The following is a 26,030-nucleotide window of genomic DNA, read 5'->3' on the forward strand; positions in this document are numbered from 1 at the left end:
GTCAACCAATGTCAGTTCAGGGAAGTAGAAACCTTTATAACACTGTGTTTTTGGTTTAAAATGCTATTAACAAGCATTTGTTTCAAGCGCTTTGGCATCAAAGAATACTGAGAAAAAGCAAGGGCATAAATGAGCCCAGAAGACTTTTGAAAATGAAGCATATGCAACATGAATCAGTTGGATATAATCCTGTTTCCAGGATGGCTATTAAGTCGAAAGAAAAATAGATTTAGAAGATGATTAGTTATTTGGCTTAGCTCTTAATATATCTGAGCTATTTCTGTGAAGACAGCCTCATTCCTACTCCAAACACGACGTGTGATAGAAGGTGATATACAACTTCACCTTTTGTCTGAATTCACTTTGTGTATGAAGTCTACACTGCAAAGTAAAATATGCAAAGATTCTGGGGGAAAAAGCTGGTTGGCTAACATCACAACAGCCTAAGTACAGCAATTTGGGGACATCTTTTATCGGGTTTTGTAAATTACCCACCCAGCCAATGTAGAAAGTTTCAGTTTCTATGGAATGTTGGCTAAATGGAGATTTAGCTTTTCCAGTGTTTTTTTTTTTAGTTGTTTTCATATATGTATATAGAGAGACAGAGAACAAGAGCACAAGCTGAAGAAAGGGGAAGAGAGAGAGGAGAGAAAGAGAGGGAGAGAGAGAGGAGAGAAAGAGAGAGAGAGAGAGAGAGAGAGAGAATCTCAAGCAGACTCCATGCTCAGTGTGGAGCCTGACATGGGGCTCCATCCCACCACCCTAGGATCATGACCTGAGCTGAAATCAAGGTTCAGAAGCTCAACTGTCTGAGCCACGCAGGGGCCCTTAGCTTTTTCAGTTTTAAAAGAGTCTTTATTGAATATGCTACAGAGTTGAAGGAACATTTGGCAAGATGGTCCCAAGTAGTAGATTCTTATGGCCAAGATTTCATTGCAACGTCCGCCTGAGAGCAATCAGAAGGAACAACAATGAGGATATGGTCACAAGCAGTGTCTGCCTGGGCTCCACTGTGCTGTCACTGACCACTGCCCTGGGATAAACAGCCTCTTCCAGGGCTATCATTTACCTCTTAGTGAGTGCAAACACTTATCTGGGCATTTATTTTCCATCTCTATTCACTTCCCTGGCTGTGGGGCAAATCTGTTTGCTTTACTAATGTAGGAATTTATTCATGTCACTGAGAACTTACAAAGGAGCAAAGGAACATAATAAGTCAATGCAACAGAAAACACGATGGTAACAGTAATGCAAATCCCGAACTCTGCATTCTGAGTTTCTGTGGGAGAAAAAAGCCCCAGCACCTCAGGATCTTGCTGAAACACAGCTTAGTATAAAGTCCTGGGCTGTATTAGTGAGTTAAGCCGCACCCACTCAGATCAACAAAAATGACAGTTAGGAACACAAACTGAAATTGGGTAAATCTCGGCTCCGATTCTATCTCCACCAATTCCTAACGGTGTAAATCTGGGTTATATTATTTAACTTCTTTTGCCTGTTTCCACATGTGGGAAATGAGGATCCTAAGAGATATCTCATAGGTTCCTGAAAGGTTTAAAAGAAATGATATAATTTAAACTCTTGGCCCATGGTTAAGTGCTGGATAAATGGCAGCTTTATGATTAATTCTGTTCCTAAAATCTAAACTCCTTTTCACTTCTATTTTTTTTTTCTTACTAGTAATCCTGGAAACAAACTTTAAGTGGAAGTTTATTAAAATTTCTTCACTAAGTGCTTTTTACCAATTACTAAACAATAATAAAATTACTTATTATTATAAAATAGGGGAAAAACCCACAAACTAATATTACAAACAAAAAGTAAATACATTATTATTTAAAATTCATTTCTCCTGACTGTTTTCCTGAGACACGTTCTGTCCATTTTCAAATGAGCAAGACAATTTGCAGTTTGCCACCAGCCTGGAGAAAACTTCATGGCCTGTAGGAATAAGGGAAAAGAGAGCAAGCTAGTTAAAAGAAATGTATCATGCAAATTAAAAAAAAATCTAGTGCCAACATTTTTTGTTTTCCATTCATTCGTGATTAGTGTCAGCCTGCAAGAAGTTAAGGGAACATATCATTTCTCGATAAGCATTATTTCTATACCCCATGCATCTGCTGAGTGTTTTGGAGAAGGAGATGCTTTATCCTGCTGACTGCTCTCTCTTGCTGGATATGAATAAGGAAGCATGTGGCTCCCATTACTACTGCTGTGACTTAAGGAGAACTAGCCAAGGATGAAGCCAACTCTTTGCTGAGTGAGCACAAATAGAGGAATAATATTTCCCTGTGTAGGAGCTTCTCATTCACCCAAGTGTGCAGACTACCTTCCCTCCAGACTGCCGGTTCACGTGAGCCAACACATTTCCTTCATTCTAAATCCTCTGGTTGGGTTTGATGCCATCACAGCCAAACTACCCTAGCGGATTGGACCAGCCGTGATGCATTTGCTCTCTTGGAGCCGTTCTCTGTCCTTCTCTGAGCTCCAAGGGGCTGACACATCACAAGGACCCCCTTGTCCCCTGGGTTCTCTTTGGGTTTGGCTACTGCGAGGCACCTGCTGGAGATCTGAAGCAGGAGTGAGAAAGTCTGGGGAGTTTTTTTCTCCATTTGTTCCTCTTCTTTGTTTAGGTTCCCAAGGTGACTACTTCCATGCCCAGATATAGCTCCTACAGAGCATAGGCCCTCTGGCGGCCACCCTCTCAGTGCCAAGGTAACCTGCAGCCCTTCCAGGCATGGGAGGGGAGCAGCCTCCTGCCAATGTGAGTCTCCAGGAGCCTCAAAGTTCCTTTGGGTTCCTCAACCCTGCCCCCCCCCCCATTCCCTCAACAGAATCTTGCTGTTGGATCCTGCTGGGATCCTAACTGATGTAACATTTAAAGGGCTTAGAATAATATTTGGCATATGGTAGATAGGGGCGCCTGGGTGGCTCAATCAGTTAAGTGTCAGACTTAGGCTCAGGTCATAAACTCGCAGTCCATGGGTTCGAGCCCCATGTTGGGCTTTGTGCTGACAGCTCAGAGCCTGGAACCTGCTTTGGATTCTGTGTCTCCCGCTCTCTCTCTCTGCCCCTTTTCTGCTTGTGCTTTGTCTATTTCTGGCTCTCAAAAATAAATAAATGTAAAAAAATACACATTTGGCATATGGTAAGTGTTCAGTAAATGTAGTTACTATTAAAAGATAGCTACTGTTATTTTTGTTCAGTGTGAGATATTTAAACTAAAATACCTCTTCTTTGTGCCCAAAAACAAGGAAGAAAAAATAGAAAATAACCACCACAACCATATAGAATCAGAAAGCAGGTTGATCTCAGTACACTAGAAAAAGTGTATAAAAGTCCTCTTTCCACATGCCTGCCAATGTGGTAACATGCAAAAGAAAGATGTGAAAGTCTTTCATTTGACTTTAGATTCTATGAAAAAAAGTCAATTTACTTTTAGATGTTTCTAAGCATAAATTCCAGTTGTTGATTTACTAGACAAGGTTAAGCCCTATCTCACCAGGTAACTGTCACGTGAATAGTTTCTCACCTACCAAATTTATCACCCTTACCATTAAGCAATACTAGTTTCTTGAATATCTTCATTTATTGGAGTTATCTCTTTACCAAGAGTTTCCATTTCTTCTTCCTTCTTCCTTCTTTTACGACGCTTCCGAAGAGGGCTTGGAAGATAACGTGTTAGAAGTTAGTTATGGACCTGTCAGTTCATGTGAACACAAAATTAACCATCAGGATGATTTTGGACCTCTGATCTCATTTCTAGAGGGTTAAAAATGTGTAGGTTCCTTTTTTTCTTAACTATTTTAGGTTCTCTCTTAACCTATCTCTTTTTCTAGGCTCCCATGATACTCACAGTGGGCAAAAGTGTGAATAGAGTTACCGAAAAAGAAAGAACAGGGCATCTGGCTGTTGACGGAGCTTGGTTAGAACAATGTTCAGGACAAGTCATTTTATAAAACAGACTAATAAGCACTGTGTAGTATATGAATAAGAAATAACACAAATTGGACACCAACGTAAGGAAACCAAGGGAGTGAGGGTAGCCTCGGAATGTGTTAATTAAGCTCATCCATACATTAAAAATGTGTCAGATATTCTGGATTACAGTCCAGTTTCTTAACGTATAATTCAAAATTGATGTCATTATATATATATAATATATATATATATTGCAAAATGATCAACACAGTAAGTTTAGTTAACATCTGCCAGCACACACAGCTACAAAATTTTTCTTTCTTGTGATGAGAACTTTTTAAGATCTACTCTCTTAGCAACTTTCAAATATACAATACAATGTTGTTAACTACTGTCTTCATGCTGCACATGACATCCCCAGGACTTATTTATCTTCTAGCTGGAAGTTTGTACCTTTGATCACCTTCATACTTTTTGCCCACCTTCTTTTTTTTTTTTTTTAATGAAGAGATTCATTCTCACTTTTTTAATAACAATTTTTAAATATTTATTTATTTTTGAAAAGAGAGAGAGAGAGACAGAGCATGAGCTAGGGAGAGGCAGAGAGAGAGGAAGACACAGAATCTGAAGCAGGCTCCAGGCTCTGAGCTGTCAGCACAGAGCCGATGTGGGGCTCGAACCCACAAACTGTGAGATCATGACCATAGTCAAAGTCAGATGCTTAACCGACTGAGTCACCCAGGTGCCCCCATATTTTATTTCAAATTATAATAATTATGCTCAGTAAAATGACAAAAACCGTGTATCACATGTTTCATTATAAGTAGATACTTCAATATAAGTGATTTATTTAAATCATAGCAAAAAGGAAAGAAGAAAGATATGAAGGAGGGAAGGAAGGTAAGAAGAAAAGAAACAGCCAAATAAAAATTTCTCAGATTCACTTAAAATTAGGTTAAAAAAAATACTTACTGACAGCATGTGCAGACACCGACCACCAAGATGATAAAAATCACCATAACTACTATCAAACAAATCACCAAAATCTGCCCTCTATCTCCTCTGAGGTAAAACAAGTCAACTCTCTCACATCTTGCCCCAGTGTAGCCTTCATCGCAGCTGTAAAAATAAAACAACAAGGTGATTTTTAAGAATCACTACTATTTCTTTTTTGAAGGAACTAACACGGCTGTCATTTACTGGAATTAATAAAGGACTCAGTTCCTTTAAAGAAAAATTTTATTTTCAAATAAAGCTGTATACCACTGTGTTCACAAGTAATTTCACTTTCTTTGCTTTGCTGAAAGCCTGTCATCACTTGAACATTAGCAATATGGCTAATATAAATAAACAGAGGTAATCACAATTTACTTAAACTGACTTTAATATTTTAGACTTTAAATGAGATGGCATAATCCTAGATGGCAAAATTCCCTACCTGGCATTCCCAAGCACTTAAATACCGCCATTTCAAGGAATTCAAAAGCCCCAGGACAGCCCATTTCACTGAGGGCAGTCAGCTTGCCCAAGTCCTCTTGTTCCAGTCTTTAGAAGTTATGCTGTTTTACATGATCACACGTGGTAACGTGTGAAAGTCCATAAACCGATGCCTAAACATAGAAAGCTCTGTAAATGTTCTTCCACGGGATTCCTTTCTCTTAGCTTTCACCCACCAGTTCTGATTCTTCTGTTCATGGTGGCCCCAGATTACGTGATGCTCTTCACCCCTCCAACCACAGCCTCCCAAAACACAATAGGTCTTGTCCTTCGCAGCTCCTTTATCTGATGCTCAGAGGCCCATTTTCAGACATGCACACCATTCCCTCCACTGTCCTATAAATGGCACCTTTCTCTGCAGCCCTCCTAAAGGGCAGCGGCAACCAATCAACGAATCTCCAAGGGCGACTTTCACTCTCCTCAGTCTCTCAACGTTTTATCAATACAGTCTTAGGATTTAACTCCAACCCAGCAGATTCCCTTTGACCAGCCAAGGCTTGTCTGAGCAACACTCAGCTAAAGGCTCAGTGATTTGGGGACTATCCACAATATTGTCTGAACCATGTTAGATGCTTAAACGGTATGTGAGAAGTTTGAGGATATTGCAAAACTGAAATCATATGTTGTAACAAATATTTTCCCTTTTGTCTTCCTCAGACTTATTCAAAATGAAAGAGATACTGGTCATATACATAACTGCTTAAATCTCAAAAAGATGAAATTCTGTTTCTTAAAAAGATTTCTGTGTACCCTCAGTTGTTTACTTATTTTTGTTCTTTTTTTTTGTTTTCTTATTTATTTTTTAAATGTTTGTTTATTTATTTATTTACTTACTTACTTACTGAGAGAGACAGAGAGAAAGAAAGCAGCCAGGGAGGGGCAGAGAGAGAGAGAGACAGACACAAAATCCAAAGCAGGTTCCAGGCTCTGAGCTGTCAGCACAGAGTCCGATGCAGGGCTCAAACTCATAAGCTGTGAGATGATGACCTGAGCCCAATCCAAGACTCAGACGCTTAACCAACTGAGCCACCGAGGCGCCCCATCTTTTTGCTTTTAAAGAAAGGATCTATTGCCAGAACATTCTCTAGTTCATGTTTGACAAGAGCAGGGCAGCTAATTCCCACAAAGTCTATCTTGCACGAGTAAGGAGATCCCTTAATGCCAACATTAGCACTGATACAATGTTTGAAACAATAACACGAAAAAAATCGAGCTTGGTCACAACCATACTGAAAGGTGATGCTCAGAGCAAGCCACAGAGAAAAGACATCTGATGGCATATACTGCAAGAGGACCCTAGCATATGTGAGGGAAAGCTGCTTCCTTGCAAGGTCAAAATAATAGGAAGAGAGCTTAGAAATATACTGAAATATCAAAAATCTCTTGCACATAGAACTGGAACTGGTGAGGGGGAATCACTTTTAATTGCATGTGTGGGAGGGAGATTTTTTTTAAAGAGTTTTTTTTTAAGGTCATAATTAAAATCTTACAAACACAATCTCTTCCAATTAGTTTAAGTGCTTCTCTAACACATTTGCTAAATATGGCATTTTTAAACAATAAATTTGCCCATAAAATACACAGCAAGTACTTGCTGCTCTTTTAGAATGTTTTTCTGATTATGGCTCTGGGTTCAGTGGTGTAACTGTGCTTTAATTGAATTTCTTAGCAAGTATAGCCTGCTTCCTGCAAGCTGTAACCTCATGAAGCCAGGACAGAAGGTCAGCCTTTACACAGGCAGTTACAATGGCTCGCATGTTATTTCACTTCTCATCAAACCAATAATATGTCAGCTAATGGTCATTTCAATGGGAAAAGAAGAGGCAAAGAGTACACGGTCCTAGCAGATGTTTATGAAATGCTGAGTAACTGAACAAATCAGTTTTTATTTAATAAACATCTTATAAAATTTAAAATAATTTTTAAAGATGCCCATGACCCTTTAGGACTCTGAAAGGAATTTTGGATCACTGTCCTGAAATAATCACCAGACACAGTTATAAGGGATTTGTAACTATTAACTCCATTGATCCTTACAACAACCTTTGAGGTTGCGAACCCATTATGAACCCATTTTGAAGTTGGAGAAACTAAGGGTATAGAGAAATTAAGTGAGCAGGGCTGGGATTCAAACTGTTAGACTCTCAAGTTGATGCCTCAAGCACATGTAATACTGCTTAAATGAACTGTACTGCATAAATACATAAAGATATGTATCTGAAAACAAATCATTCCTATTCCAAGAAAATACTAAGGAGACTAAGGGGGGTTGAGTTATTTGAGATACCTTTTTTTTTATGTAAAAAACCACAGGAATCCACAAATTCCTGTAGTTCCAAGCAAAAGGAGATACTTCTGGTTTTCCAGGCAAGGGTCACTAATGGCAACACAGTTTTGACTGAATCTGTGCTATGATAAGTCACCTAAAAGGTCAGGTTCATGTCAAACATACCCCACCCCTCAGCAGTACAATTTATGAAACATCTACTCTGAGCTGGGTACTTACTAGACTAAGTATTTTTGCTTAATGTATTCTTTTGCTTTATTTTCAACACTTGAGGGGAAGATATCATCATCCCCTTTTACAGATGATAAAACTGAGGCCCGGGAAGAGTAATGGGGGGACCTGTTGTTAGTAGTGCTTATAATCGATACAGACAAAATCTTACCTTAGGTCTACCTGACTTCAAAATCTGTGTCCTGACTTCCCTGGTTTTCTTGCTATTGATTCTGTATCATTTTACCACTAAGAAGATGCTCCTGGCTCACAGGAAGGCCTTGGTATTGTCAGCGCAGCATTAGATTTGCCACAAATCTATGGGGACTTATTGATTTATTCGCACTTGTTTCCTGAGCACCTCTTACAATTCTGACTCTGTATTTGGCACTGGAGCACAAAAATCAATAAGCCACGAGCCCCGCCTGTGGGTGCTCATAGTCACGGGAGGGAAGCTCAGAGAGACCAACAGCTATGCTCCGGAGGAAAAGAGTTGTCATAGAAGGGTGACCAGATCTCAGAGCCAGGACATCTAACACACCTGAGCATGCGCCCGAGAAGAGGGAAGTCAGTGCAGGGACCCAGGAGAAGCTGAGGTCTGAGTTGCAGCCAAAACCTCAGTGAGAATAAGCTCTCAGACTAGGGGAGCTTGTGTGATAAACCACAAAGAGGAATGTCGATTTCAGAAGAACATCTGGGAATACAGTGAGAGGTGTGGCTAGAAAGGTAAGCCAGAATCAGAGGAGCTGTGGAGGCCATGGAAATGAGTTTTAACCTCACACTGAAGGGGACAAGCTGCGTTATCAATCTTAGGCAGGGAGATTACATATTGCGGTTTTCATTTTAGAAGGCAGCAGCATTAAAAAACAGTAAATCTGCAGGCATAGGGACAAGTTAGAAAAATGTTCTGGGTTAAAGGGCATTAATATTTTTAAAACCCAATATATTCTTCTAAGCCAGTGAGCAATTAGAAAAAATTAAAAAAAAAAAAACTCTATTCTTTCCCCACGCACAGCGCACGCGCGCGCGCGCGCACACACACACACACACACACACACACACACACTCACTCACTTTATTTCCTTACGTTAGCAATTCCTATCCCGTCAAAGTATTATCTAGTATACTTATTTTTTAATTAAATTTAATTACAATTAAATTTTTATGAAGCCCATGACCCTTAAATGTTCCACTAAATTAGGGTTTTTGGAATCACTGTTCTGAGACACTTATGGGGGAAAAAAAAGTATACCAAGGGAACTACACATAAAAACATAAACATTCTATAAACTTTAAGTGAAAATTATACTTAAAAAAGTCACCTTGCTCATCTATCAGAAAAGGTCTCAGAGAGCACCTAGAAGGATATCTCTTTAGAAGAAAATATTTTGTAAATGCAAAAAAGTTGCTTGTGGCTGAATTAAACTAAACTTGGACTCAGTCTCCTAAGAGGCGGAAAGAGCACTTTTCTTCCAATTCCCTCCTGTAATAAACAGGCTTTGCAAATCTCTGCTCATTTCCTTGAGCAGAGCGGGACTCATTTCCTTGTACTTAATTGACACCTGCAAAAGTAACTGGTAATTTGGCAGAAAATCCTTCATATTTACATTAGCTGCAAACCACCTAACACATGCCAGAGAATTTTCTTCCATTCGAACCACCTGGGAGATGAATGGAGCCAAAAAGCATCCTTACCACTGGGCAGAAAGTTCTGCTTGCCTAAGGCAGCAGAGGACACAGCCTGGGAGCTGATCTGGGTTCTCGCACACTCCTATATCAGGAGGAAAGTGTGCATCAGTTTCTGAATAAGAGGCTACAGAAAGGGCCCTTAAACAAGTGGCCAAGGGCAGGACCAGGGGAGCTGTGTCCTGACAGAGAGGGCTTGGTTAGCTCAGACTTTCCAGTCCTGTCAAGTCCACGGCCAGCACTGCTCTGCACCCCTCCGCCTGCTACTGGCTCGGGGCTCCACTTACACGCAGGAGGGCGTCTGCTCGGCCACCACGAAGCGACATCTCCCTTTGATGCAGTAGTGCTTGTATTGCTTGGGGCACCGAGAAAAGTGGCCTCTCCGCTTCGATTGTGTGGTGGTGGCTGGCAAATGAGAAAAATTCCAATAAATCAACTCAGTTGAGGTACACAGTTCTACGTGGAATCATATTCCCCTCTTTGCTGCCAGTTTTTCTATAGAAGATACTCCAGTGTCTCCTTTCTCCCTCTCTCAACACTGGGATAAAAGCCAGACTTTTGTGGTCCCAAAATAGCTCTACAGATAGAGTGATGGGGATCTTGGTGGGAATGTTTCATATTTAATTAAGATTGGTGTCCAACCTACCTCTTAGAAACCTTAATGTTGTTTAAAGGGGGGAAGCATAGTTGTGGTGAGAGAAGGCTATTCTTTCTGTGAAAGTTATTGGAGCCATGGGGCTGATGGCATTAAAAAAAGAAAACAACTTTTCCTCTTTCCCTTCCCTTCCCTTCCCTTCCCTTCCCTTCCCTTCCCTTCCCTCCCCTCCCCTCCTCTCCCCTCCCCTTCCCTTCAACATGCACATAGCAGTAACCAAGTGCTGGATACTGGTCATTATATATATATATATAACTATTATAACTACATATAATAGTTATATATCTATTATAACTATATATCTACTATATATAGTGCTTATATATATATATACTATATGTAATACTACCATATATATAAAGTACTACTATATGTAGTTATAATAGTTATATACATAAGAGTTCATATATAGTAACTTATTCAATGCTTGTAACAACCCTGTGAGGTAAGCATCATTCTTATCTCCTATTTGTGGATGAACAAAACACAACACATGGAGGCTAAGTCATCTTCCAAGATCACACAGCTAGTAAGAGGCAGAACTGAGATTCAGACCCAGCAGGTCTTGCCCCAGAGTCCATGCCCTTGACCTCTCCACTCTGGCAATCTGCCAAGCTCGCCGTTCAGCAGGTAGCTGTCATCTGCTCTTAGCCTGATGCATGCAGAAGTCTCGCTTGCCTGCATGGGAGACTCTCCCACTCATTTAACCCCTGAGTGATTTCTCTTGCCCTAAAAAAAGGGACAGATACTGGAAGCCTTATATCCCAGATTTCGATCCTGCTCTGACTTCCTTGTCTTACCATTTAGAGTTTTCATTGTCTAATTTTTCAACCGGGGATGATGATCCATAACCATTTCTCCCTTGTGTGCATGTGGAAGGTTTTAATAAGTAAGGATTGACCAGAGAAACGCTACAGAAATACTAAGTTGCTGTTTCATGTGTTGATTCACACCCGACATGTGCCCACACCCAGAGCCAAAGGCTGACTAGCCAGCTCCAGCCCAGGGTTGGACTTCTCCACATTTGTGCTATGACCAACAGCTTACAGGACTCAGACACCTGTGGAGCCAGAAAGACCATGATGTTCACTTCAGAAGGGCATTTCACACTAGGTTTGCTAGGCACCTGGCATCCAAAGGACATTAATAGTAATGACTACTAAACTTCTTAATTAGTATTATAAAATGAGTACAGAAAATCCCCAGGGCGACCAGAGAGAGGAATTGCCAAGGACTCCAGATGATCCATACACAGCAAATTCCTGTAATGCCAGGTCACAAAGTTTCAGGGGGTGACAGGATGTTGCTGAGGAACTGGCTGACCTGGTTTTGGATGGTGACTTGATTACCAGCTAGGCTGACAGCTTCTACATGCCAGACATTTGCTCCCACGCATGCCGGTCAGTTGGGATCCTTACTGAAATTTCTTCCAGAAATAACTCCAAAGTGTCTCAAAAACAAAGACTTGTAGGTTTGGGCAAATAAATGTACCGGTCAATATTCATGCATACTTTCTATTTCCAGAGCCCTGTAGTAAGCACTGAAAAACATCAAAAGAATGAAGCGTATCTTGTCTAAGTTGGAACAATAGAATAAAACAAGGGCAATAATAAGCAACCAGCCCATAGAAACAACCAGACTAACTGCATCGACAGTTGTGGCACACTGGAAACCGTGAAGGAAAGAACAGCAGATGAGGAGGAAGGAAATCAGTGTCTTATTTTCAGCTCTGCCTTTGCTTAGCTGAATGGCTCTGGGCTAGCTTATGAAGCTGTCTGAGCATCAGTTTCCTCACCTGTACCCTGAACATGATAGCATCTACCCCAAAGGGCTGTTGAGGAACTCAAATAAAAACTGCACACACTAGTTCCTAGCAGAGTACCCTGCACAATAAAGTCCTCAGTAAGTGAGTTGATTCTAGAATCTTGACAAATCTTAGCAATTCTAAGAGAAATGTGGTATCATTACACAGAGCACTTATCTAATTAAAGAAGAAGTTCTGGGAAATGTGGATTTTTTTTTTTTTTTTTAGGAGGAGGCAAGCAATCTAATAAGTTATTGTAACTGTTTAGGAACAAAAGCTCAGGAACATGCAAGTCTTATAATGCGGGGAGTGGGAGGCAGATTTAATGGAAATGTAGGGGACGTGGAGGGGAATGGCCAGGGTGGTCTGTGAATGGAATTAGAGACATCAAATGGCAGTAGGCTGAAGTGTTTACACTTGGAATACAAGGCAAGGGAGAGCTGAAGAAGGTTCTCATCACTTAAATTAAATGGATTATGTAAAAACTACATTTTTTGAGTTTATCATTTTTCAGTGTATTAGGTAGGACTCTGAGGCTGGATAAGAGGATGCTAAGGGTAAGGAGGAAACCAAGGCATGCCTGAGCCATGCAAACATATGTGATGTGGGCCTGCAGGAAGGGGACTGAGGTTTAGGAGATGAATTTAAGAAGCAATAAGACTTATTGACAGATCTGCTATGATCCAGCAAGGTCCTTCCTACTTTGCAAAGCATACCTGACTTTAAATATAAGTCACATGGCGCTAGATCCTGAGCTTTACTAATTCTTCTAGTGGTTATGTCCCTTTAACTGTAGTTGGCCTTTTAATAAACACCATACGGAGCATGATCCCAAAAAGTGCCTTAACCGGCAGCTGCTGGGAGCAGGGATTTGACCAGCCTCAGCCCATCCAAGAGGCACAGATCCATGCCAGGGAAATGGTTGCCAGGCACTGTTTGGATCACTCACAGAGCTCTCTCCTTTGCCAAATAAACATGATCTTAAATATTCCCAGCATTATTTGGATTTAAAAACCTTTCCCTGCCACCAAGCACAAAATGTCCAGTGATTTCTCTATGGAATTTAAAACGTGGAAAAAAAAATACAATACTCATACCGCCCCCTCCCCAAAACAGATGGGATCATCTCATCTCTCTGATGGAAATGAGAAGGCTTATCAGCATACCCCCTTTCAAAATGCACCTAAAATTCCACTTGCTTTCATCTAATATTCATCAAGGTCACATTATCTGAAAATTGAACAACTGTGAACTCTAACATTTTCTGCCTATCATGAGACCTGATGACATAGGGCAGGGGACGGCAAAATCTATCCTTCCATTCCAGAGATGTTTATCAAGAAGGAAAAGTTAATCCTGTGACAGAAGAATGACTAGTCCCATGTATCGTGTTTCTTTGTTGAGAAGTGAATGACCTGGTCTTGAAATCGCGATGTGAAAATTCCCTGATACCGGGGGTGTTGGAACTTAATTGTTCTTTTTTCCCCTCCCACCTTACTCTTTTCTAACCCACCTTCCCCAAACCAAAACATTCTCTGGAATTGAGTCTGTCCCGCAAAATTGCACTGGAAAACTACATCCACTAGCAGGCCAGATCGCCACACGATCTCCTAAGTGGATGGGCCCCCATTACTTGTGGGGTAATGTATCTCAATCTCTTCTTAAGGTGCCACGTTCCAAAGATTCTAAAGCCAGTTAAATAAGAAACTACTACGATCACTCCAGATAGGTATATGTCAAAATCTAATTCTAAGTGAGAACATCTTTCTTCCATCATATGGGCAGATAGACAAGAAGTGGTCATCTGCCTTGGATCATATGAATAGTTGGATGAGATGCGAGATTCTTCTGGGCCAAACTAAAGTGGAGGAATAGAGCACACACTCAAATAACTTCTCATAAATATGGAGTTTTCCTCAGTTTGATGGATGTTTGGATTAAACAGCATGGTTTCCTGGTCTTTCTTGTACATAACTCTAACTCTCAAACCAAAACAGGCCTCGTGATGCTTTTCTGCTTAAAATCTCTCAAAATTGGGGAGGCTCTGACACTTAAATGTCTGACTCTGGATTTTGGCTCAGGTCATGATCTCACAGTTTGTGAGTTCGAACCTTGAATCTTAGCTCTGTGCTGACAGCATGGAGCCTTCTTGGGATTCTCTCTCTACCCCTCCCCTGCTCAAGCTGACTCTCTCTCTCTTGTTCAAAATAAATAAATAAACTTAGAAAAAACCCTCTTCCTTGGGGTACCTGGGTGGCTTAGTTGTTTAAGCATCTGGCTCAGGTCATGATCTTACAGTTTGTGGGTTTGAGCCCTGCATCAGGCTCTGCAGTGGCAGTGTGGAGCCTACTTGGGATTCTCTCTCTCTTCCTCTCTCTTTGCCTCTTCCCTGTCTCTCACTGTCTCTCATTATAAATAAACTAAAAAAAACTCCTCAGAATTGATACATTAGGTTTATTTTTCATAAAACATTCACTTACTTATTCTAGTTGTACTCATTACAAATCTATTTAATGATTTTATAAATGATATTAATATCAGCAGCTCTTCTAAAATCAACTCTAAGTAACATGCAATTATTATTACAATGCTTTTATGTAATTCTCATTACAATGTTGATAATCTCATAATATATCTAACCCCCTAGTTAAATACATAGTTAAATTTTTGTGCAAGAGATTTAAAAGGAGGTGCTAAATTTTGAGATAAAAGTCCCAAAGTGTTAACAAAGAGAGAGAGGAAGTAAAACAAATACCTATAACTTTATCTTCCCACATAGATACCTGACCTTAAAAAGGGAACAGGTAGAGCACCTGGGTGACTTAGGCTCAGGTCATGATCTCACAGCTCATGAGTTCAAGCCCTGCATTGGGCTCAGTGTTGACAGCTCAGAGCCTGGAGTCTGCTTTGGATTCTGTGTCCCCTCTCTCTCTGCCCCTCCCCCTGCTCATGCTCTGTTTCTCTTTCTCTCAAAAATGAATTAACATTAGAAATTTTTTTTTTGAAAAAGGGAACTGCTAATGCACAGAAGAGTTTAAGTAGTCACAGAAAAACTTGGAGAAAAATTTCTTCCTGGTCTGTGAAGTAGAGCCTAAGCCTTTAATCTAGTCCTTGGCTTCCTGGCAGCTTCTCAATAGATATGTCCTCATTTTACAACCTGGTTAAGCCAGGAGGTGAGGAAGAAAGTTTTATATTTTCTAAGTTAATTTTCCATCTTATCTTCCCCACTCTCTCCCTGAGACTGGGGAATGTAAATTCACAATGCCCTTGAAGAAGTGCAAAATTTGAACATTTCTCTTATTTGAGGATTCCCATTTGGTTTTATATCCAATGCCATTCCCGACAGAAACGTAAAAGAGTTGGTTACTCCAAGAAAAGAAAATTAGACCTCACACATTTACTTGCTAACCCTCCAGTGTTACGAGAATATGCTCAGATGGGGGCTAATCAGAGTACGTCAGGATGTCTTTTAAGCAGGAGGACTATGCCAATGATTTCTCAGCTTACAGGAGTGGGCCCTCACTTAGAGCTGCCCTTTTTCAATGGGGACTCGAAGGGGCACATGCACCCCAATGTTCATAGCAGCACTATCAGCAACAGCCAAAGTATGTCAAGAGCCCAAATGTCCATGGACTGACAAATGGGTAAAGAAGGTATGGTATATGTATCCAATGGAGTATTTCTCAGCAATCACAAAGAGTGAACTCTTACCATTTGCAGTTACATGGATGGAACTGGATGGTATTATGCTAAGCAGAACAAGTCAGTCAGAGAAGGTAAGTATCATATGATTTCATTCACATGTAGAATTTAAGAAACAAAACAGATGAACACAGGGGAAGAGAAGGAAAAATAAGGTAAAACAGAGAGGGAGGCAAACCATAAGAGACTCTTAAATACAGAGAACAAACTGAGTGTTGCTGGAGGGGTTTTGGGTGGGGGGATGGGTTAAGTGGGTCATGGGCATTAAGGAGGGTACTTGTTGGGATGAGCACTGGGCGTCGTGTGTAAGTGATGAATCACTAAATTCTGACACTGTATGCTAACTAACTTGGATTTGAATCCAATTAAAAATTTAAAAACAAAATAATAAAACAAAACAAATAAACAAAAAAGAGCTACCCTTTTTCAGTCTGTCTCTTTCAAGGAAGAAAAAAGAATTTAGGGTAGATGTGTGAGAATATTTGCATGTTTAAAAGTATTCGTAGCTGGGGGGCAAACAAAGAACAAAGAAGAGGAAGAAAACTTGTGTTTCTTTTGTTTTCCAGGAGTGCGTGTTACAGAATTCTTATGGATATAATGCTACCTTTGCACTGTCTCCTTTGCTGGTTCTTCCCCAACCTCTAAATTTTGCAACGCATTGGGACTCAGTGTTTTTACACTCCTTTCTGGCCATTTCCTGATTTTAAACACCTTTATGGTAACAATTCCCAAATGTATGTTTCCATCCCAGATCTCTTCCTTCAATGTTCAAACTGTCCAAGCAACATCCCCACTTGGATGCCTAACTGGCATTTCAAAGTAATACTTCCAAAATGGAACACCTGACTTTCTCCTTCAAACCTGGTCTTTCTCCATCTCAGTAAATGGCACTTCCTTTCTTTCTGTTATTCAGGCCAATATCATAGTCACTTTGACATCTTTCTCTTTTACGCTGCATCCAATTCATCAGAAAACTCTATTGGCCGTACTTAAAATGTATGCTGGGGCGCCTGGGTGGCTCAGTCGGTTAAGTGTCTGACTTCGGCTTAGGTCATGATCTTGCGGTTCATGGGTTCGAGCCCCGCATCGTGTTCTGTGCTGGCAGCTCAGAGCCTGAAGCCTGTTTCAGATTCTGTGTCTCCTTCTCTTTCTGCTCCTCCCCCGCTCATGTTCTGTCTCTTTCTGTCTCAAAAATAAATAAACTATAAAAAAAATGTATGTAGAATCGTCCCTCCATCTCTACGACTCTGGTCTAAGCCTGACATCATCCCTGGGCTAGAAGTAGTCTCCATGGCAACAACCTCTAACTAGTCTCTCTGCTCCTGTCTTATCCCCTCTTAACTGTCTAGCCTGCACACAGACACCAGAGTGATGCTATTAAAACTCAAAGTTGAAGGCTTTATAATCCCTGGCAAGGCTGTGCATGACATTACTCATTACCTCTCTTTCTACGTTACCTCTCTGACCTCATCTGTGACTGACTATGTGGTTCATTGTTGCATCCTTGGAACCTGGAACAGGGCAGGCTGCATAAGTATTGTTGGAATGAATAAATTCCTTACTCAAGGTAGAAAAGGACAAACTAAAAGTAAAATGCTTAGAGATTGGGGCTATGTGAAAATAAAATAATAAAATCATTTAAAAATAAGAACAACTCTTGGGGTGCCTGGATGGCTCACATCGACTGCCTGACTCTTGATTTTGGCTCAGGTCATTATCCCAGGGTTATGGGATTGAGCCCTGTGTCAGGATCCATGCTGAGTGTGGAGCCTGCCTAAGATTCTCTCTCTCTCCCTCTGCCCCTCCTCTGCTCACATGCTTGCGTGCTCTCCCTCTCTAAAAAAATTAAAAGATAAAAAAATTTAAAAATTGTAAATTACAAAAAAAGAAAAAATAAGACCAACTCCTAAAGATCATCTGAATTAGTCTTTCATTTTATAGATTGCAAACTGATGTCTGAAGACTTACGTGACTTGCCCCTGGTCATAGTCAATAATGACAATCTGCTCCTTCTCCATATTAATTCCTTTTCAAGAACATTTTGCCCTTATTTGGGCTTTACTTTGAAGGACTATTTTTCAGAATTTCCTTCACATATACAGCATTCTGATTTTCCTGCACGATTCTAACAGTTTAGCATTATGATTAACAATAGGCATTCTGGAGCTAGTCTCTCCAAATTCATGTCAGGCTACTATCCTTACTGTGGGACCTTAAATGAGCTAAAAATCTTCTGTACAAGACAGAAACAATAAACTGAAAAGGCAGGCCTATAGCTGCTATGGGAAACAGTATGGAGTTTTTTTAAAAAAAATTAAAAACAGAACTACCATATGATCTAACAATCCTACCTCTGGGTATTTATCCAAAAGAACTGAAATCAGCATCGGAAGAAATACACACACTCTCATGTTTATTGCAGCACAATCAATTCAAATAGCCAAGATGTGGAAACAACTTAAATACCCATCAACACATGAATGGATAAAGAAAATGTGGTTTATACAAGCAATGGAATGCGATTCAGCCTTAAAAAAGGAGGAAATCTTGCCATTTGCAACAACACGACTGGACCTTGAAAGCATATGCAAAGCGAAATAAGCCAGTTATAGAACAAGTACTGCATGATTCCACTTATTTAAAAAAAAATCTAAACCGCTGAATCCACAGAAACTGAGGGTAGAATAGTGGTTGCCAGGGGCCAGGGACATGGGGGTGGGAATGAGGAGTCCTTATTCAATAGGTATAAAGTTTGGGTTGCACAAGATGAATAATTTCTAAAGATGTGCTGTACAACATCTTGCCTACAGTAAACGATCTTGTGGTGTACACTTAAAATTTTGTCAAAAGACTAGACCTCATGTTAAATATTGTCACTAAAATTTAAAAAATAAGAAACACTTTCAGGATAATGATGAGGCATGATGTTTACAACTGTCAATCACTGGATTATGGAATAATCGCCCAAGGGAAATGTGAAAATGCAATCATTGAAGATATTTCAAACCCAACTGAAGAAAAGCACACAAACACATAAAATTGGTCTTGTTCTTCTCTCTACATGAGTGAGTGACAAGACCCATACAAGGATGACCTAAGACACCAACGGATTCCACAGCCTGTAGGCACTTTCCAGACCACCCATTAGTGTGAGGGAAGAAAGCGGAAGACTGGGCTGGACCTGATGACTCACATCAAGATGACTTGCTCAGCCTGTTCCTGGCTCAGTTATGACTTCTCCAGGGTGCTAGGAAAGGAGCACTTACACCATGTCCCTGCCGTCTGAGTTCCAAAACATTTCCAGGGAATACAGGAGTTTCTCTCCAACCTACTTTTAGAATTGGTCTGTGTTTTGTTTTGTTTTGTTTTAAATCAGAAACAACCCTGGAGAAGAACAGACCATTCAATGTATAAAAGACAGACAGGAGTCAGCAAATTATGGCCCAAGGGCCAAATCTGGCCCACAGCCTGTTTCTCTAAATAAAGTTTTATTGAAACATATCCAATGCAACCCTTTCCTAAGGCTTATCTTTGCTTTAGACTAATAACTTTGAGAATACTGAACAAGCATCTCTAAAGCAAAAAATATGTAAAATCATTGCCTTCTTCCCTTCTTTTAAGTTATGGAACAGAAAAAGTTAAATTGAATAGAATATGCCAGCTTTTGTGAATCTAGTCCAAAATATCCCATACTAGAGTCTGGAGCACATACCTGCAATACCTAAAATAGAGTAGTGTTTAACAATGGAAACACTAGAATCAGAAAGACCTGAGTAAGAATCTCAGATTTGCAATTTACCTGCTGTGTAACCTTTGGCAATTTACCTAATGTTTCTGGACTTCACCTTAAAATAAAGTAAAAAATATTATCCAACTCAGAGGGCTCTTTTGAAGAATGAACACATTACCATATAGAAAGCACTTGGCAGAGAGCCTGGTACATTAGTGTGTGCTCACAAGACTACCTTGTCTTATGATTACTGTAGTATTAAAAATGAAAATTTAGGGAAATCAACTTTCTAAGATTGAACATGAAGCTGATAAAACACAAATGCACTGCGTGTTAAGTATTACCTGCACAGTTTTCCCCAGGGTCTCCACAGAGAAGGCCATCCTTTTCAGGACTTCGGGTTGAATTCCCATCTGCCACAACACAGTGGAGGATCACTAGACCTTCAAGTTCAAAACAGAACCAAACAAGCATGAAAACTTGAAAATTTCCTCAATGCAAAATACTCTGTCAAAGTCATGCCCTGTTTATGAAAATAGCAAGCCTGTGACTTCCATTTCCAAGGCATTCTGCCACAGGAAGAGGGGTGGTACACAGGCCAGCATGTCTCATTTTTTACACTCAGTGCCAAAGACAGAATTTTCAAGCCAGCAACACTTAAATTTAAGTACGCGTCTTAAGTGAAGAGATTTGGCCATAGTTTGTGATGGAGACATCAAAGAAGCAGAGATAAAGAGTTCTCAGCCACTGCACAAATACAATGATGAGTTTCCAAGGAGAATGGATGACAAACCCATGTGGCAATGTACTGTCTCCATTCCATACAGATTCAATGTTTCTCTAGTATAACTATTATTTGTACTTCCTTCTTGGGATATGTAAACTAGAAATTCAATTTGTGGGAATTATTTGAAAATTTGAGTTTCCTTCAGCTAAGTAGCCCTGTTGTTGAGAAGGACAGTTCTCATGAAAAAATGCCAGGGAGAGAGGACTACTGTGTTGTGGTTAGAACAGTTTTAGAATACAGTGTGACGTCCTTAGGTGGACCTTATTCAAACAAATCAACTGTAAAACATGACTTTTGAGATAATCTGGGAAATTTGATCTTGACTAGATATTTTTCTAGATAACTTAAGTGTGCCAATGATATTGTGGTTTAGGTTAAAGAATAGAGTCCTTATCTCTTAAAGATATATATTTAAAATCTTATAAATGAAATTAATGTATCCAACATTTACTTTAAAATAATCTAAAAAAGGAAAATGGGTGCAAGGTGGTGAAAGAAACTTACAGATGAAACAAGATTGGCCACATACTGATAATTGTCAAACCTGGGTGTTGGCTATATACCAAGGTGTATTATGCTCTTCTCTCTACTGTACATACACTATATTAAATATCTGTACTAAGAAGTTAGAGAGGGGAGGAGAAGGTAGGGGAGGGCAGATGGTAAAGATAAGAGGACATGGGAGTTAGCTAGTCTTGAGTTCGTGACCTGTTTTTGCCACTTTACAACCATGTACCTTGGGCAAATTTCATAACCTCTCAATTTCCTGATTGCCAAAGTGGAGATAATCATTATCTCTTCTCCAGAGCATTTCTGTGAGGATTTAATCAGGTAAGTATGCAAAGCACTTAACACAGTGCTGGCGTGTGACAAATGATCACTGAAATTACTCATTATTACATAACTGGCAGGAATTGAATAACTTGCACACTGGGCGCGTTGACATTTACCCATGTAGCCAATGGTTTCTAAGCTACGCATCTTCTTTAATTCACCTCAGTTCAACAAACATCCATGAGCATCCAGAAACACACAGGCAGGTAGGACATGCTCTACCTTCAAAGTGCTCCGAAGCTAGTAAGGCAGGTAATCAGCCAAGCAATTAACCATAATAAGAAGGGAGAGTATTATACCAGAGGACAATAGTATCTAGCAAGTTCAAAGGCCAAAAGTTTTCCAAAAAGATCAATATAGAGACTTTTTTCTAGCTATCTAATTAGAAAAGTTAAAGAAAAAAAGGTTGTCACTAGCATTGGAAATAGTGAATAAAAATGGAAACTTGAATTCACTGGCGATGGGTAAATTACTACTACTTTTCTGGAGGACAATTTAGTACTGTATGTGCTAAAAGCAAAAAACTCAAAAAATATACAAATGCTTAAATCCAGTCATTTCATTTCTAGTAATTTTTCCTAAGGGAGTAACTGAAGATACATAAAAAGATTTAGCTGCAAAAATTCTCTGTATGACATGGATTATAAAAAAGTGAAAATTCCCTAACTATCTAATAAGATGGAGTTAATTAAAAACATAGAACTATTTTCATGCAATAAAATACTATTCAGACATAATTCAAATAGTAATAGAACATTCGGATATATTCCTAAATAAAAGAAATAGCCTATAGAATAATAATGCAGTGATCTGTGTGTTTCTCTGCATCTATGTGTGAAAAGTGTAAAAAATGTTCGTATAGATAATCAAAAAGATAGGTAAGTAAATAAAGTTCCTCACACTGGTTAGACTTTTGTCTTAATTTTCCTTATTTGCATTTTCCAATTTCCTACTAGCATATTTTATTTGTGGCAACAACAAAAAAAGGAGTATCTCCCCAATTTAAAAAAAAAAAACATAATTTGGGGGCGCCTGGGTGGCTTAGTCGGTTAAGCGTCCGACTTTCGCTTAGGTCATGATCTTGCGATTCGTGGGTTCGAGCCCCGCGTCGGGCTTTGTGCTGACTGCCAGCTCAGAGCCTGGAGCCTGTTTCAGAGTCTGTGACTCCCTCTCTCTCTGACCCTCCCCTGCTCACGCGGTCTCTCTCTCTCTCCTAGAAATAAATAAAAATATTTTTTAAAAAAACACAATTTGGCCACCAGATTTCTAGGATTTTCACATCTTTTATCCCAACACCTGCCACCCTTCTTTCACACTTATAACAAACCAGAAACATACAATCATTTAGCGCTTTCCAAGCACAGGGATTGTATATTTACTCATCTTTGTAATCCTGGTAACCAAAACAGAACACAATAGATACTCAACAAATGTTGAAAGGATGAATAATCCATCTATAAATGAACAAAACAACTTGCAGATTAAAAAATCCCAGTATCCGTTTCTAGTAGAAAATTCCAATCCATCTCTTTATTATTATAAAATAGGTAATTCATTTTAAAAATCTCATACATGGGCCTTAATTCTGGAGTTAATCTATTTAATGGCGAGAATTTTATTTAAAAACTCTAAATCTTACAGAGATTCAACATCTGCAAACTGGAAATGACAACATCTCCTTCAGGTTATTGTAAAAATTAAATGAAGTAACATAAGGGGCACCTGGGTGGCTTGTCTGACTTACACTCAGGTCATGATCTTGTAGACTGGGTTGGAGCCCCGCGCCAGGCTCTTGGAGCCTGCTTTGGATTCAGTGTCTCCTCTCTCTGCCCCTCCCCCACTCGTGCTCTGTCTCTGTCTCTCTTAATAATAAATAAAAATTTTTTTAAAATTATAAAAACTTAAGTAACATATGAAAAGGCACACGGCTTGGCACTTGGTATACAATTTTTAGTCTACTTGCACTCTTTTCTCCTACAACTTATTATTTAACTCATCATTCTCCACTTCCACCTAACAGAAGAAGCCTTGATTCCACTGAAACTCTGTTCAGCACCTTCGAACATTCTGGTAGACTGGGGCCTGTGCCCAGACTCTCTTCTGCTCCAACTCACTCCACAAGCTGGCATCGGCTGGTGAAGGGACGCCGCCACTGGGGACAACCCTGGAGAAGACCCCTGGGGAGGATCCATGCTCAGGCAAACCCAACACCAAGCACAAGGCACTGGGGTAGCAGGTACTATTCTACCCCCCACCCACAGTCTTCAGGTCACAGTCACAAGCTGGTGGCCGTGAACCAAATCCAGTCCCAAGAACCTTTTTCTCGATCTGCATGGTTTTAAAAAATTGAATCACGGCCGTTCCTATTTAACCTGGATTTTTCTACTTCCACTGAAAAAGCAGAAGGTCTGGCAACACAGGTCTGAAACGCCTTCCTGGCAGCTACCAGCCAGAGCTAAGCAGCAGGTGACACTTTTCATGCCACGGACCCCATCAGACTTGGCCACACTCATTTATTTTAACTGCCTACATCTTGATAGGCATTTCAGTTTGTGATCAATATGAAGTGACTCAGAAATCAGAGAAATGCTCACAAAACCATTTACTCAATACTGAAGGCAGCTTCAAAGAGAAAAGACATACTTGTTCCATCGATGATTCAAGGAATATTTATTAAGGACAATGTGTTTGGCACTGGCACAAGGCACTGAAGGTTCAAAGATGACAGATATTATCATTAACCTCAAGGAGCTCTCATTCTGGTGAGGAAGAGAGACACACAGATCTTTAAGGTGCCACGTGTGTAGTAAGGATACCAACAAAGGTAACGCGGGAATAACCCGGGAGTTAACACGCATTGGAGACCCGGCTCTACCTAGCTGCAAAGACTTGATAGAGCAGGTGAGGCTCATGGTGAGTTTTTAACGAGGAAGAAATGGTTGTTTTAAACATCAACTGGTAACTTCTAGAAAAAAATTGATGTTATTTGTTTCTGCAGTAGACAATATTTATATGGTTATAATAATGTAAACACTGATAATTTAAATTTATTATATCAAAACTGTCATAAAATCAGGGCCAGTAATTAGCCCACATACACCATGTGGGGAGACCGTTGTGACGAATCAATATCTTTGCTGTGCTGGTTTTCAATGTTTTCAGCAACATCCCTATGGTAACTACACTGAGATTATGGGAGAGGAGAGACTCAGTAGGGAAAGTCGAAAGTTGACCAGCCAAGAAATAGCATTACAAACAAGTTATTTAGCATGAGGGAGGTAAGTACAGAAGAGACCCTTAAAATAGACAAAAGAGGTTGCTTCTTGGAGGTGGAAAGGCAGGGAGCTTTGGTGCAAGATTTGATATTTGTTTTGTTTTGTTTGTTTTTTATTTTTTATGCTACTTGTTGTTATAAACCTTTTAGTACTATTGGATTTTTAAAAACCTATGTATATTTATTATACATAAATTAATTAAAATATTTATTTTACATATTATTATTAGTAGTAGTATTAATTAAAATAAGATTAATTTTTAAGTAAGCTTCATGCCCAGTGCAGAGCCCAATGAGGGGCCACACAGGTGCCCCAAAATAAAATTAATTAAAAAATATTTTTAACATTTATTTTTGAGAGACAGAGAAAACACAGTGTGAGCAGGGGAGGGGCAGAGAGAGAGAAGAGAAAGACAGAATCCAAAGCAGACTCCAGGCTCTGAGCTATCAGCACAGAGCCAGATCCTGGGCTTGAACTCACAGACTGTGAGTCTGAGTTGAAGTCAGACACTCAACCAACTGAGCCACCCAGGCGCCCCAAATTAATTTTTAAGAAAAGGACAAATGAAGTTGTAACTGACCAAGGCATTCTAAACAAAAGTAACAACTTGTAAGAAGACACAAAATGAGTAAGACCACTTGTCTAGTTTGTCTGGAGGGTGGGTGGGGATTGTGATGGAGAGGAGGCTGGGGGCACGTAGGTAACAAATGATGATATTAATTACTCTGGATACTTAGGTGCATAAATTGGGGTCACTGAAAAGTTTTAAGTGAGAAACAACAGAATTATTTTTGTTTGTTTGTTTGAAAAGGGTACTTTAACACCAGTATGGGTGATTCAGAGACACCTACACCAAGGTGGTAGCAGTGGGTATGGAGAAGAAGAAATGAACAAGAGAGATATTCACAAAGTAAAATATAAAAGACTTGGTGACTGGTGGGACAGGGTAGGAGGTGAGAAAACAAGAAGTCTAGAATGCCTGAAGTTTGTCGCTTGGGTGGCTGGCTGGATTGTGGTACCAGCACAGACAGAAGGGATGCCAAAAGACAAACATTAGGAAGAAATATTAATGCATGGAAAGTACGCAAATAATTGCAGGTTACTCTTCAAAGATGTCAAACTGAGAAAAAGAGGGAAAAGATTAGTCAATACATAAAGAAAAAAGAGGGTTCTTTTTGTTTTTAATGTGAGAGAAAATTGATAGAAAGCAGCCAAACGTGTAGGAAAAGAGGCAAAGAATGGAGTATCAGTAGAGGCAGAAGAGATGTATACTGCTTAGCCTGAAAGTCAGGCCTCTTCCACAATGCCTAATCCTTGGCATTCAAAGCTAGCAATTCGGCAAATATAACTTTAGTAAATGAAAAGCCTTTAGAAAATAAGAGCTTAAAGGTATTTTACATTCTGTACATCTCACCTCACTCTTCAAAGGCATCCAAGTTCTGGTTTAAAATGAATGAAAACATCCAAAGGTGTCTCAACTTTCGTGCTGGATAATTCTGTATAATGGGAAAATGTGTCTTCTAGGATGATTAGCCCTGCCTTTTATCTCCTAAATACCCGTAACCTCCCACCTTCCCCTTTCCCCTACTTCTGAGTCATCACAATCAGAAGTATCTCCAGACATTGCCTAATGTTCCTGGGA

At 39.8% G+C, this 26,030-nt stretch overlaps 1 protein-coding gene across 1 annotated transcript in view; it reads right to left on the reverse strand.

The window, feature by feature from the left end:
- Positions 1-1,860: 1,860 nt before the first annotated feature.
- The window catches only part of BTC (betacellulin), a 42,391-nt gene continuing 18,221 nt past the window's right edge, over positions 1,861-26,030 (reverse strand). Inside the window, exons 3-7 of the mRNA XM_039230971.1 lie at positions 19,837-19,935; positions 9,889-10,006; positions 4,894-5,040; positions 3,555-3,665; positions 1,861-1,941 (exon numbers count right to left, since the gene is read on the reverse strand). Coding sequence (XP_039086902.1) covers positions 3,557-3,665; positions 4,894-5,040; positions 9,889-10,006; positions 19,837-19,935 — 473 coding nt within the window. The 3' untranslated portion in view covers positions 1,861-1,941; positions 3,555-3,556. The remainder of the gene's footprint in view (positions 1,942-3,554; positions 3,666-4,893; positions 5,041-9,888; positions 10,007-19,836; positions 19,936-26,030) is intronic.

This window comes from Hyaena hyaena, unplaced genomic scaffold (assembly GCF_003009895.1).
Source record: "Hyaena hyaena isolate Hyena2069 unplaced genomic scaffold, ASM300989v1 scaffold_54, whole genome shotgun sequence".
NCBI lineage: Eukaryota > Metazoa > Chordata > Mammalia > Carnivora > Hyaenidae > Hyaena > Hyaena hyaena.